At 47.9% G+C, this 14,334-nt stretch overlaps 4 protein-coding genes across 4 annotated transcripts; 1 reads left to right on the top strand and 3 right to left on the bottom strand.

The window, feature by feature from the left end:
- Nucleotides 1–76: 76 nt before the first annotated feature.
- Nucleotides 77–3,233, bottom strand: ARB_01106 (uncharacterized protein; the record flags this gene model as incomplete). The annotated part of the gene is made up of 3 exons (XM_003012447.1): nucleotides 77–1,186; nucleotides 1,244–2,846; nucleotides 2,956–3,233. 3 exons carry the CDS (start codon nucleotides 3,231–3,233, stop codon nucleotides 77–79), a joined length of 2,991 nt encoding a protein of 996 aa, XP_003012493.1.
- A 1,993-nt stretch (nucleotides 3,234–5,226) lies between these two features.
- ARB_01105 (uncharacterized protein) lies at nucleotides 5,227–7,227 on the bottom strand (the record flags this gene model as incomplete). Its single annotated transcript, XM_003012446.1, has 4 exons — nucleotides 5,227–5,449; nucleotides 5,508–6,717; nucleotides 6,870–7,083; nucleotides 7,210–7,227. The coding sequence occupies 4 exons, from the start codon at nucleotides 7,225–7,227 to the stop codon at nucleotides 5,227–5,229; spliced, it is 1,665 nt and encodes a 554-aa protein (XP_003012492.1).
- Nucleotides 7,228–7,414: 187 nt separating this feature from the next.
- ARB_01104 (uncharacterized protein) lies at nucleotides 7,415–10,735 on the top strand (the record flags this gene model as incomplete). Its single annotated transcript, XM_003012445.1, has 3 exons — nucleotides 7,415–10,226; nucleotides 10,291–10,508; nucleotides 10,574–10,735. The coding sequence occupies 3 exons, from the start codon at nucleotides 7,415–7,417 to the stop codon at nucleotides 10,733–10,735; spliced, it is 3,192 nt and encodes a 1,063-aa protein (XP_003012491.1).
- A 694-nt stretch (nucleotides 10,736–11,429) lies between these two features.
- Nucleotides 11,430–12,981, bottom strand: ARB_01103 (uncharacterized protein; the record flags this gene model as incomplete). The annotated part of the gene is made up of 3 exons (XM_003012444.1): nucleotides 11,430–11,726; nucleotides 11,794–12,728; nucleotides 12,855–12,981. The coding sequence occupies 3 exons, from the start codon at nucleotides 12,979–12,981 to the stop codon at nucleotides 11,430–11,432; spliced, it is 1,359 nt and encodes a 452-aa protein (XP_003012490.1).
- Between the last annotated feature and the right edge of the window lie 1,353 nt (nucleotides 12,982–14,334).

Here is a 14,334-nt window from a genome sequence, read left to right as displayed (position 1 = left end):
TTAGCCCTTTTTTTTTTCTTGGTTATTTTTCATTCAATTCGTGTTTTCGCGCCACTACTTGCTTTGCACTGCACTCTTACTTCCATGCATTCAGTCCTGCCCACGGATCATTTTGATTTTGGGACTGGGAAGGCTGGTTTGCGCGATGGGATGGCTGGCTGGGAGGATAGTTACTGGTGGGTTGCTGATAGCCCCCTTGCCCCTGGCCAGGTGAGTTATATTGTACTGGGGAGTGGCGTGGTGGCGGCGGCGGAGGCACGTAGCCCTGCGGTAGATATTGAGGGGTATGGCTTGGTGGGATCTGGGGTTGAGGTATGGGTGGTGAACCTGGATAGCCACCATACGAGGGTGGGCTGGCATAATACTGTTGCAGCGGAGGAGGTGAAGTCGGTGGTTGTTGATATAGGTAGGCCATCGGGTTGTATGCTTCTGGGTTCATGTGCTGGGTGTACGGCTGTTGGGAGCCGTAGCCTTCGGTGGGTGAGATACCATTGCCGCTTGGGTAGGCAACGGGTGGGTAACCGGTTGAAGTGGAGGGGGGATATTGGGCAGTGATAGGGGATCGGGTTGGAGGTTGCTGTGGTGGCAGGCCAGAGTGGGTAGGTGATTTCGCTGTGTTAGTTGCCCGTTTGGGTGCAGGAGGTGGTGGAGTAGATGACGAAGACGCTGGGTCGACTGACAGCCGCTCCATCAGGTTCTTCAGCTTGTCTCGTTCACGTTCTTCATGGCCCGATGCTTGGGCAGCTTTATCCCGCTCGATTTGGCTGAGCAGCTGGGCTCCCTCGGACCGCCGGTTGTTGAGGAAGGTCTCGACGTTCTGCTGCAGGTTGTCGATTGTGTCCCGCATCTGCATGTAGAATGCTTGTGCCTGGCTTAAGCCGTTGAGAAGTTCGTTAAACGCTTTATGGGCTTTTCTGTACTTGGATATAACCGTGTTGCGCTGCTTGGTGAGGACTTCGTACTTTGACTTCTCCGCCCTCACCCGCTTGTCCTGTAACAGATCTCCGTATACCTTGGCTAGCTCCTTCATAAGGCCACTTTGTTTGTGATTTGCCTGGAGCAGCCGGTTTTGATGAGGTCTGAACTTTTCCAACTCTGTTTGGAAGAGCTGGTCTTCTTGGTTTGCGATTGCCTTCTTGTTGAGAATAAGAACATTGGAGATATCGTCATTGTGAACCTGTTGATGCTGTTAAATGATGTTCATTATAGCAAAAATAACTACTCCGATTGATAGACTACTCACCTTCTCTTTCAGATCCTTCAAAGTCTGCATCCTGTCCCTCTTGACGAGGTTCAATTTCCGAAGCAGTTCTTCAACTTTTGCAATCTGTTCTGCGACAGATAAGCCTCCTTCCCCATAATCTGCCTCCAAAAGGTTTCCCTCTGGTGCTCTGTTGCTATACGGGCTTCCTGGGGTGGCTCCATTTTTCCCTGGCTTCGAGCCAGCTGCAATGAGCGCCTTCTGGAAGAGAATGTCTGCCTCACCGGCCTCTCCAGCTGCACGCATTTCCTCAAAGTCGGACTCATGTTGCCGCAGAGTAACCAGGAGCTGGGAGTCACTCGAACTGGCTTCATCAATGGTCTCACGGTAGCTTCTAATATCTGATCGCAGGGTCGATGTAAGGCGCGAACTTGGCTGCTGCGTCCAGTCCGCGCCGTATTTGGAGCGCATTTTCTCGCACACGCTCTCCTCGGTGTCTAGCTGTTTGGTACACTGCTCCAGAGTGGAAAGCAACGAGGACTTATCATCCTGTAGATCCTCAAGAGTACCTCTGAACGGCTCTTGACAAGAGACTTCTTCACACCAAGTTCTGAACTCTTCATCCGCAGTCAACTGGTCGTCCAGCCCCCCCTTGAGTATATTTAAGCTACCAGGTAGTTTCAAGTAGTCTAGACTGGCAGCCATTTCTCCGTTGGCTGCTTCAACCTTTTCTGTCTCGGCCCGGACAAGCTTAGCCTTCTCTTCGTCGTACAAACTTGCGGACTCGGTAACAGACATTGGAACTATTCGTTGGAATATGTCCGGTCCAATTATCCGCTGGATATCCTGGCCTTGGTACAGTTCACTAACGGGTATAGCCTTTGCAGCGGGGAGCTTCGCAACAGGGGAGACTGATGCCTCCGCTGGAACTTGCTGGTGATAGATGAAATCGTTATCTTTCCTCATTGAAGGCAGTTTTTCCTGAACGGTAGCCAGCTGCCGTCGTACCATGTCCAACAGCACCATTCCGTTTTCAGACGTAAGATTAGAGCCAGAGGGTACGGATGACGGGAACGACTTTGCCATGTTGATTGCGGCCGTTGAAGCCTTCTCAGCTATCTGTAGCCTTGCAATGGCCACTCCATGCATTCCACCCTCCTCGTCAGCCATGGCCTGGTAGTAGCAAGCTAGGGAGGACATATGTGACGCCTTTGCAGAAGTCAAAATCCACCATACTTTCTCAAATATGCCTTTGGTAACGTTTTCCTGCACACCTTCGGCAGCCTGGGTGAACAGATGAGCAGCATGGCTGGCTAGTTTGGCTAGGAAGCCCGGCTTCTTCCCGTCAGCGATCTGTTTCTCTAAAAATACTTCCTGTGCCTGAGCAAGGGTGATGGATATCATCGTCTTAACCGTATCCCGGCTCAAATCGGTCGAAGGAGCATGCAGGAAGTTGTCATTGATGTAGGTGAACATGCCAGCAGAGGCCTGGAATGAGTGGTATGCGGTCTTGAGCCCAGTGTCCTCGGCACGGTTTTGGTTGGCAGCATGGCAGGATAGGACGGCGGAGATGTTGAATATGATGGAGGCCTTCTCGTAGGCCAGGGAGTACTGCGAGGTTGCCTTGTGTGTGAAGGCATCGTACCTAGATTGCAATTCAACACCCGGTCAGCCATATACAGGTCTTGGTAGAAATGAAAATAATATAGTCCAAAAAAAAAAAAAAAAATTCAAAAAAACCAAGGAAGCCATACCAGGTAAAAGATATCTTGATATGATTCTCGTCAACGGGAAAACGGAGATCCAGCAGCTCTAGCTGCCCGTAGTACCGGTAGAGCAGGTCTCTCCCAGAAGCGCTGTCCTTGCCGGCGCCTCTCATGTCCTGCCGCAGCCTGTTCAAAGTCGCGCACTCCTCCGAGTACCGATCCGGGTCATCACCGTAGGTCTGCCTGATATATCCCTTGAGCGGAGCGATCCAGTCTATCTCGGCCGTTTGCTTGAGAGGACACGATATCATGGGAGACTGCACCATCGTGGCGGATTTGGCGGCCGCAGGAGGCAGCACTCTCTCCCCCCAGCGGACGACAGACCTGCTCCTAGACGAAGCCTATGCACCGCGACAGTTGTCGAGCAGCTCGAGTATCGTGCACGACGATGCGACGGGGTTCTCTGCTGGCTGCGTTGGGCTCGTAGTGCGGGCGCCCTCGGCGGAGGATGTGGGGGAGCGATGTCACTAACTAGTTAACTAGCTGGTGTCGTCACCGAAGAGATAACTAATAACCAAGGGCCTGGGTCTGGTCAGCGGCGGGCGGGCATGCGCTGGCGGGTCGTGATGCCTGCCTGATGGGCTGGCGGGCGTCCTGGCGGAAGAGCGATGCAGACGGCGTGCTGGTAGCGACCTTGCCGGCGTCAGTCAGTCAGTCAGTCAGTCAGAGAGTTAACTAGTTATATGTGTGAGGGCGATGATGGCGATGGTGCATGGAAGAAGTTGCAAGAAGGATGGATGCACGTCGACCGGCGAGCCTATCATGGAGACGGCGGCAACGAAGAATCGAGCTGCCTGAAGAACTTCGGCTCGTTTCTTTTTCTTCTTCTTCTCTCTTCTGCTGGATGGCCTGGCGGGATCTCAGGATGCTACTGATGCCATTCGCATGATGCGCAGGCTGGACTGGTTATCGCCAGCGGACCGCTGCCGCGACTGCTCTGGAGTCTCCATCGCGACTCTCGAGAGATCCTGGCCTTCACACTCTACTGGCGCCACTATCACAGCGGGATCCTTGCTGCTGAAAGTATGGCATCCGCTCGGTAGGCCTGAGATGCTGCGCTGCCGTCACAGATTGGCTGGAGGGCTGTTTCAGCCTGGCAGAGCATCAGAAAGCCTAGATGGACGGAGTACATATAGATGCAGTTACATTGATATATTATACTTGTCTGGAGGAAGAACAGGCACACAGCGGACGAGGGGAGATGGGATAAGAGCTATCACTATCATACAGCATATTCCATGTCCTCTCCAGAAAGGACTAGACTCCCCGGTGAAATAGATGGTTAAAAGTGCTTGGAAACATAGATACATACATCATCTCGCTCCTCGAAGAACTCAACAGCAGACGAACTTCCTCGCTGTCGGGGGTGCTGACGGTCCAGCAAGAAGCCATAGTCGTAGAATCGGTGCTTGTTGGTGATCCCACAGTTAGTTTGCCCGCCGTGTCTAGAGGGTTATAATGCTGGCCGAGGATCTCAGGCCTGGCCAGAGCATGGATCGACGGCTGCTAGTTACTCGCTGTCTCGGCGGCTACGAGACGGTAGCCAGACGTGTGAATAAGTATGTATATCCAAAGTGATGCTTCTCTCGTTTTAAGCGGCTTCTGGCGTGGTGATGTCCGGACTAGCCCAGGGGATGCATCCGTCTTCTCACGGCTTGCTGGGTAAGGGCTGTGGGCAAGTCAAATTCGTCAGCTCGACCGTAGAGGTTGAGATCTTCTTTCATTGAAGATGGTAGACGCAGTAAAATCTGAGGAGACGTGTTAGTTACATCCCACATAGTCATGATGAAAGATGACACTCACCATACTTGCGCCTACTCTGCACCACAGCCTGGCACTCCCCGGATTCTGATTGTCCCTAGATAGCCCAGAAGACAGACCATTTTGTGGACTGAGAGGCTAGAGAGTCTTCAAGGCAAAGCATAGGCCGTAAGGTGTAAAGTGAGATCTAAGTAGTAGTAGAGGGTGACAACAAGATGAAAGAGTAACGTCCATCGAGAATGAAGAGTGAAGAGTGCAAAAAACAAAAAGACGAGAAACAAGCCGGCGGAATCACTTGTAAGATGCCCGTTCAAATGAGTTTTGTTATAGGGTGGTCGGGGGGTGTTTATATAGAAAACATAATGTACAGGAAAGGGAAAAAGGAGTTAAAATCAGGTTATGCAAAAAGGTACACCTCGCCCAACGCTATGTATGAGAAAGAGATGGAAAATCAAATCGGACAAAAGGGCTGCAGACGGTAACGCAGTCGTCTATCAATTAGCCAGATCCTGATGCCTTTTTGGACTCATTAGGCTGGTCGGACTCCTTGTGCTGATCCGACTGTGTCTCGGGCCCCTTTTTATCAGCAGAGTCTGAGGACCCTTTGCTTGAGCTGGAACATGGGTTGCGATGGTTCATCAGCTTGTCCCAGGCGGACTTGATGAACCCCTGACCCTTTTGTGTGTTATCTGCCTTGTCGGTAGAAGTCTTGTTCGAAGAACTGAGAAACACGTTAGCTTGGTTTGAATGACAGAGACGCACATAGCTGGCTTTCTTACCCATCAGGCTTCATGTTGTTGACATTCATAATTCGTTTCGCAGTCTTGTCTCCCATCTCGTCTGCAAGTACTTCAAGGATTGTTCGCTGGTTGGGAGTCAATGATCTCGGCATGGTGACCTTGAATTCTACCTTCAAGTCACCATTACCTGCTCTCCGCCCACCAAGCTTCCGCATACCCATCCCAGGCAAGGTAATCTTATCACCAGTTCCCGTTCCGGTGCCAACTCTAACTTTAGCTTCCCCGTCCAGTGTCGGAACCGTGACTTCGCCTCCAAGTAGGGCGGTTGTGAGAGGTATGGCGGCAGTATATAGTACATCCGACCCGGAACGGTTGAATCTGCGGTCAGCGGCAACCCTGATGAAGACATAGAGGTTTCCTCGCTGCGTTCGAGTTCCTGGCTCTGCCATCGGGGCATCGCCTTCACCATTAACCCGCAGCCTCATCCCATCCTCGACACCACCGGGAATATCAACTTTGACGGTTCTTCGTTCTCGAACAACACCTCCTCCGCTACATGTGTTGCATTCAGACCCCCTGGGTATCGAGGACCCGGTTCCATTGCACGCTCCACATGTGCTCTGCATCTGGAAGCCCTGGATGACATGGATCTGTGCACCAGTGCCTCCACAAGTGCTACAGCGTGATCGTTTCTTACCATCTTTCAATCCTTCTCCCTTGCATGAATTGCATGTAACCAACGGTGTGATGTTAATTTCCTTGGTCGTTCCCTTGGCTGACTCCATGAACGAGATATTCGCCTGAACCTCGATGTCGTCTCCAACCGCAACGCTGGAGAAAGGTGATCCGTGCCCGCGTGGGTTGCGGCCAGTAGCTTTAGCAAAGGCACCAAAGATGTCGTCGAAATTTATATCCGCAGTGAAACCTCCTCCAAAGCCGCCACCGCTTCCGAAGCCGCCAAAGCCATGGAAGCCTCCCGCCCCTCCAAATGGCCCACCACTAGCAGCGCCAGGGTTGAACCCGCCATTCTGATCGAATGCAGCAGACCCGTACGTATCATAGGCCTTTTTCTTCTCAGGGTCAGATAGTGTCTCGTAGGCGGTTTGGGCTTCGGCAAATTTGTCTTTGGCGCCGGGATCTTTGTTTGTATCGGGGTGGAACTTCTTTGCCAGCCCATAGTATGCTCGTTTAATTTCCGAGGCCGATGCATCCTTCCCAACTCCCAGAACGCTGTAAGGGTTTTTCGCTGCTGAAGCGGGAGCCGTCGCATGAAATTTCTATAGAACTTTGTCAGCTCGGTTTCCCCTTTCACCTTGTGGAATAACACTAGCTTACTCTTGTTGATTGGTTCAATGACTGCGTATTCTTCGATCTAATAGCAGGCCTCTGGTTATTCCGCACCTTGGAATCCGTCTGGTAGGGTCGTGACTGTACATGACGGTTGATGTCCAGACATTGACTTCTGTATGGGCGCGATGTCCGCAGCAAACGGCAGGGAACTGAGGCTGCAAGCGGCAGCCCAGGAGCAGGGATACTCATAGAGAAGCGATTTATAAGAGAGATCAGCTATATCAATTGTATATACCACTGAGAAGAGAAGCTGTTCCTGCGTCTTCTGCGTTTTCTTCGTCGTATGCGTCTTCCCTTCGAAGGTTCAAGAAAAAAAAAAAGTTTCTCGGGACTTCGGCAAAATATTTTCTCCAGCTTTGATGACTAATCAGACGAAAACGAGCCAACCTACCGGGCAAATCTCGAGCATTTTGGTCTTGCTTCTATCTTGTTCACTTTTTTCTCGTCAGCTTGGGGAATTGGCGGTCTTTGACGGGCTGTGCGGAGTGTTGTTTATTACTGCTTGTATTATATTTAATTTGGCCATCGTTCGTTAACAGCTCGGTCTCTTTCTCTTCTTTCGCTTAGACGACGTTGCTGAGAGGATGTTTCGGGGCATGAGCCTTCCATTGAGAGCAGCCCTTCGCCGGAGCTCCCAGGATATCCGATACAGGGCTTACAATCCTCGGTTCAGACAGATCGCATTCTCGCATTCAGATATTCAAGCTTCCCGGCTACAACTATCGCGCGGCCTCTCCTCGACTCCAGCCCGGCGAAAAGAGAAGCCTTCTCCACCGCAACCGAAGAAAGACGAGGCGGAAACTGAGCGCGAAGAGAAGATTAAGCCGGAGGAACCGACAGAAGGGAAGAATAAGTCAGATGAACCGAGCCCAATCCCGCCTTCAGAAGGCAAGTCGGACTCGAGACCAAGCCAGGGAGCTGGAGCTGGAGCTGGAGCTGGAGGTAGCTCGGGTAGCGGAGGCAGTGATGGAGGAAGGAGAGGAAGAAAGGGCTCTTCTGAAAAGGCTCTCCAGAAGCCAACTATACCGGATGTATATCCTCAAGTGATGGCGATCCCGATTGCTCGACGACCTCTGTTTCCCGGATTTTATAAAGCCATCACGATCAAAGATCCGAACGTTGTGGCTGCCATACAAGAGATGATGAAGCGAGGGCAACCCTACGTGGGAGCTTTCTTGTTCAAGGATGAAGCAGCGGATAAGGACGTCATTGACAACATAGACGAGGTTCATGATGTTGGTGTATTTGCACAAATTACGAGTGCTTTCCCCGTCCACGGAGATGAGAGTGGCCTTACAGCTGTCTTGTATCCCCACCGAAGGATTAAGATGACCTCTATTCTCCCGTCTCGTGATAGCTTAGTGAAAGAGGCTGGTAGCCAGGAAGCATCGAAAGACTCATCAGCCGAGAAGCAAGGCGACGTTGTGGCAAGTTTTGAAGAGGGAGCTGCTGAGCAAGCTACAAAGGAAACAGCCCTATATGAACCATCGGCCTTCTTGCGAAAATATCCTGTGAGCATAGTAAATGTGGACAACCTGGTCGAAGAGCCCATGGACAAAAAGAGTCCAGTCATACGTGCGGTGACTAGTGAGATAGTCAACGTATTCAAGGACGTTGCAAACCTAAACCCCCTATTTCGCGATCAAATCTCGACCTTTTCCATGAGTCAGTCGGCTGGAAATGTGATAGAAGAGCCTGCTAAACTAGCGGACTTCGCCGCTGCCGTTTCTGCTGGTGAAATTAAAGAGTTACAGGACGTCCTAGAAACGATGAATGTCGAGGAGCGCCTGTCCAAAGCTTTGGTTGTTTTGAAAAAAGAATTGATGAACGCCCAACTTCAGTCTAAGATCTCAAAGGATGTCGAAGCCAAGATACAAAAACGCCAACGGGAATACTGGCTAATGGAGCAAATGAAAGGTATTCGGCGGGAACTTGGTATCGAGTCTGATGGGAAGGACAAGCTTGTGGAGAAGTTCAAGGAGAAAGCCGAGAAGCTCGCCATGCCTGATGTTGTGCGGAAAGTGTTTGATGAAGAGTTGAATAAACTCGCACACCTGGAACCTGCTGCGTCAGAGTTTAATGTCACCAGAAACTATCTAGACTGGATAACACAGATACCATGGGGGAAACGAAGCGAGGAGAATTTCGGTATTAAGAATGCCATGAAAGTCCTGGACGAAGACCATTATGGGCTAAAGGACGTCAAAGACCGAATTCTCGAATTCATTGCTGTCGGAAAATTGCGCGGAACAGTCGAAGGAAAAATCCTTTGTTTTGTTGGGCCCCCTGGTGTTGGAAAGACGAGTATTGGAAAGTCAATAGCTCGAGCCCTGAACCGAGAATACTATCGATTCAGTGTTGGTGGCTTGACTGATGTGGCTGAGATCAAGGGCCACCGTAGGACCTACGTTGGAGCTCTTCCCGGTCGGATTATCCAAGCTCTCAAAAAATGTCAAACAGAAAACCCCCTGATACTCATTGATGAAGTCGATAAAATCGGAAGAGGACACCAGGGAGACCCAGCATCAGCGCTGCTCGAGCTGCTTGACCCGGAACAAAATTCATCTTTCCTCGATCACTATATGGATATTCCCGTGGATCTCTCTAAGGTTCTTTTCGTTTGTACTGCCAACATGACAGACACCATTCCACGTCCCTTGCTAGACCGAATGGAGCTGATTGAACTCTCCGGCTATGTTGCCGATGAGAAGATGGCCATTGCAGAGCGATACCTTGCCCCGGCAGCCAAAGAGGTCAGCGGTTTAAAGGACGTGGATGTGATCCTTGAAAAGGAAGGCATTGAGGAGCTAATAAAATCATACTGCCGTGAAAGTGGTGTGCGCAATCTCAAGAAGCAGATTGAGAAAGTATACAGGAAAGCGGCATTGAAAATTATCCAACGTCTACCAGAAGAAGAACCTTCAGAGGAAAGTAAAGTTAGAGAAGAAGTGCGGGCAGAACAAGAAAATGCTGCGAAGCGGGAAGCGGATGCTGCAACGGAGTCTACTGAGCAACCCCGGGAGGCTCCAAGGCTAGAAGCTGTTCAAGTTCCACCAGATGTCCACGTCTCCATTGGGAAGGACAACCTGAAGGATTACGTTGGACCACCTGTTTTCACTTCGGATAGACTCTATGATACCACTCCTCCAGGTGTTGCAATGGGACTGGCATGGACAAGCATGGGCGGTGCTGCATTATACGTGGAATCGATTTTGCAATCTGCGCTAACATCAACATCCCGACCCGGCTTTGAACAAACTGGTAACTTGATGAGCGTCATGAAGGAATCTACGGTGATTGCATACTCTTTCGCGAAATCTCTTATGGCGAAAGAGTTCCCAGATAATAGATTTTTTGACAAGGCGAGGCTTCATTTGCATTGCCCCGAGGGCGCTGTTCAGAAAGATGGTACGTCCCAGATCTGTTTTTCTCTATGCTGTCCGTTTCTAGCAGCTGCTGATATCTTTTATAGGTCCTTCTGCTGGTATTACCATGGCAACTGCTCTTCTTTCGCTTGCCCTTAACAGGCCCGTTGATCCTACTATTGCCATGACCGGTGAACTTACTGTGACCGGGAAGGTCTTGCGGATAGGCGGTCTCCGTGAGAAGACCGTGGCTGCTCGTCGGGCAGGAGCTAAAACTATTATATTCCCAGCAGACAATATGTCTGATTGGCTAGAACTCCCTCAGGTATGTTCCTTTACGATGGATGATTATTTTTTGAACCTTGACTAACTTTACGCGTTGTCAATTAGAACATCAAGGAGGGAATAGAAGGTCACGCTGCCAGCTGGTACTCAGAAGTATTCGATATAGTGTTTGGTAGTGTTGACCGACACGCTATTAACCAGCTTTGGACCAAAGAGCTTAGCGAACCGGAGAAGGCCGACAAGACGACTCGGGAAGATGAAGACTAACCCTTTTCCCCCCCATACGCATTGAATTACCTATATAGAAGCCCCTGTTTCCATTTACATACCCTGTGATATTTATATTCATCCTCCCCTCTACCGCGATCCCCCCCGTCTTGGTCCTTACGCATCGGTCGGAGTTACTCTCGTGTTGAATTTATTATTATTTTTTTTCTATTCGTTTTCATCAAGGCCATTCCTTTGTGGGTAATAGACAGCGGACAGGTGGAATTATTCCCTTCAAGGAGACGAAAAGGGAAAAAAAAAATAGGAAAGGGCCTGCTTAACCTAGATATGCAGCTTGATCTCAGCTCATATGGGTTTGGTTACTACTGGATATTGTCCTTGTACATTAGCATTACGATAAATGACATCTATAGAATCACATCGAGACCTCACTACGCCCACAATATATTTACAAGAAGGTTTGAGCCGTCAATGTCTTGGCTGACTAGTTAGTTAAACCTTAATACCAAGTTAACAGGTAACTCCAGTGAACTGCCTAGTTAACAAAGTTAACTGTTGATAAAGCATGAACCACCGGTCAAAAATAGCTATTTACGAGTTTACCAAAAAGAATAAGGCGTGCCTCGCACCCCGATACTTCTGATTTGTTTGAGAATCCAATCAATTGAGCCGAATGGAGATTTTGGTAAATTGTTTCACATGGAATTCGATAACTAGTTACCGGGGGCCACGCTTAGCGAAGGGCGTTTTTGAAGATAGCTGCTGCTGGCGTTTTTTCTAGCTGAGAAAGAATAAACGACAGAATTATCTGTAGAAATCGGGCCAAATGATCATTATCTTCCGTATCAAATGGCCCAAGCTCCTGGATTTGGAGAAATGGGATGTTCCCTTGGACTGGGATAACTCTTCGACTATTTGATGCAAAGATGTAGTCAAGATATCTGTGATCATACGTCCCAATGCTGATGTGGAAGCTGAGGTGGTCCTGGGCTACCATAAAACTATGGTATGTCTGCGCAGAGTTTCTCCACTAAAATAGATCTTTTATTAGCAGTGAATTCTTAAGAGGCAGTAGCACGGCTGCAGGAGGAATATACCGTTGTGTCCTCCTTGTGACGGTTCCAAATGTAAGCTGCATGTTCCATTGACTGTTGTGCAAGAACAGGGACCTCATTTATCCCCTCAACACGGGGCGCTCGTTTAGCTTCGAAAATAATGGCTTCACGAAGGTCCTTGCCCGGAGAAACGCTGAATGGAATGCTACCATCAATACGAGCCCGAAACTTGACCTTATCCAGTGGGTTTATTACGTTGTTTAGGGGGCCAAATTCGTATGTTGTCTCGAAAGAGTTCGCCATACACAGGGGTTTATAGCCCAGGGGCTGCACAAGACTAGCTAACCCCCCCAGAAGGATAACCGCGAAATCCGTGACGAGGGTCTCCGTCGGTGTGCGGGGAGGAGGCTCGTCAATTGGCACGCTAACTACGGAGTGTTCGGCTAGAGACGAGGCGTCCTCAGGGAGGGAGCTACTAAAGCTCCCGATGTCGATGCCTGTCATTTGGATATCTTCTATAGTAATATCCTCCACCGCAGCGCCGTAGCGAGTTGGGCTTGTGGGTGCCTGGTGACCATGGTGTTGCAAAGCATCAAAGAATAACTGTCCTCTGGGAGCATTTTCTGGGTAAAACACGCTAGGTGGGGTTTGAGGTCGTCTGTCTTGAAGTTGGTTGTAGATGGGGATAAGCAAAGCGAAGGGGCCTAAGCCATCCGACAGCGTTCCAGAGAACTCAGGAGGGGTGCGCTGCAAGGATTGTTTTGGAGGACATATTATCTGATATAGGATGGTGAGCTTATCAAGTCCTAACAGCTTGTTATCCGTCAATTTCTTAGCGTCATCCACGTTGTCCCAGCTAAAAAAGTGCTCTAGGTTGGAAATGTAAGCCAAGGCGTGCTTGTGGTCTTTCTTTTTAGGCCAAATGCAACGAAGTGTAAGGAATGCCTCTGTTGGAACTGTGGATGCTGAGAAGTTCCCTATAAGAATAGTAATTAACAGATGTTGTGGAAACTTCGTCACTGATTTTATTAAGTGCTCTGGCATTTCGATGAAACGCGGTTTAACCGACTAGTTAACTAGTCGGTTAACTAAAAAAGACGTACCATTCTTACACAAGTCCTCGAGATTACGGCTCTGGAGTCCATATTTCTGTGCTGCGGCACGCCATTCACCTTCATCTGAAGGTATTTTGTCGAGATCATGAGCCGCTTTTCGACGTGTCGCTGCCATCTCCACCTAGGCGTGTACCACAGAAGTTATCGGTAGTAAAGTTGAACTAGTAAACCCTGTCGCTTATTAGATTGTCAAGTCAATAGATATGGCTGCTTGTACGGAGGAGAGAGAGCAAGTGCGAGTATCTTCTCGTCTCTAGGAGATGGAAACCGGAGGAAGCAGTCGACGGACAGCAGATGAGGTTGCAAGGAGGAAGCGAGAGCAGAAGGACGCGGGGGGCCAGGAGGGCGGGCTTCTTAAAGGGGAAGGCAGGCGCTTAGGATGGTTGCCTGGCGGGCGAGCCGGTGAATGATTGGCTGCATAAGGCGTTGGTTCCCCACCAGTGTGGAACCATAGCGGATAAAGTATGTTTTGCGGCACTACTATCTTCCGTAGAGACATAGTAGCGAACACTAATAAGTACCGATAGGGTACCGATACTAACTAATAACGATATTAATATAGTAGCTACTAAGAATATTATAGATATACTATATTAAGAAAAGATATATTTTTTTTTTAATTTAGTACTATAATAGCTTTTATAACTAACTACTTAATATAAAAATCTCTTAAATTTAAATCTTACTTATACTTCGTCTCCCTTTATTTTAATTTCTAATTTCTTAACTTCCGACTATCTATATTTCTTACTTATAGCGACTAATAGATCTAGAGAGATTAAAAACTCCTATAGAGACTAGAATATAGGCTACTAAATTACTTACTTTATATAATTAATTAAACTATTATTATTCTAATAACTAATAGGAGTTAGAGATTCTTAAAAGATTTTAATTAATAATTTAGGCTTCTTCAAAGTAATATAGATAGAGGTTTAGTTATTATTAACCTTTAAGATAGTATACTTCTATATATTAAGTTAATTTCTTTTTTATATATTATTCTTTTTCTAGAAATATAGATATACCTAAATATATCTTTTATTCCTTATATTAAGTATCTTAATAATATAACTAAAACTATACTTAATCTTTATACTAAGAGTACTAACTTTCTTAATTAAAGCTCTAATATTTTTATCTAGGAACTATATATCTATAGTTAGTATATCTTCTTATATTATATAGGATTCTAAAATATTTTTACTACTATATTTTTTATAATAGCCTTTTAAGAAGCTATAATATTTTTTTAGATAATTTCTATATTAAACTAAGTCTTAGCTATAAATTCTAGAGTTTTTTTAATTTTAGTAATATTACTCTTATTTCTAATTATAGTTATCTTAGTACTAATTATTTATTTCTCGACTAGAGTCTCTAGGAACTTACTTAATGAAGTTTTATTACTATAAACTACTAGTTTTAAACTTCTTCTAAGCTTTTATACCTTTTTAATAAGTACTCC

This window comes from Trichophyton benhamiae (genome assembly GCF_000151125.1).
Source record: "Trichophyton benhamiae CBS 112371 chromosome Unknown Abenha-F-W-21b08.fp109, whole genome shotgun sequence".
In the NCBI taxonomy this organism is placed as follows: Eukaryota; Fungi; Ascomycota; class Eurotiomycetes; order Onygenales; family Arthrodermataceae; genus Trichophyton; species Trichophyton benhamiae.
This window is presented reverse-complemented; position numbering and strand designations above follow the sequence as displayed.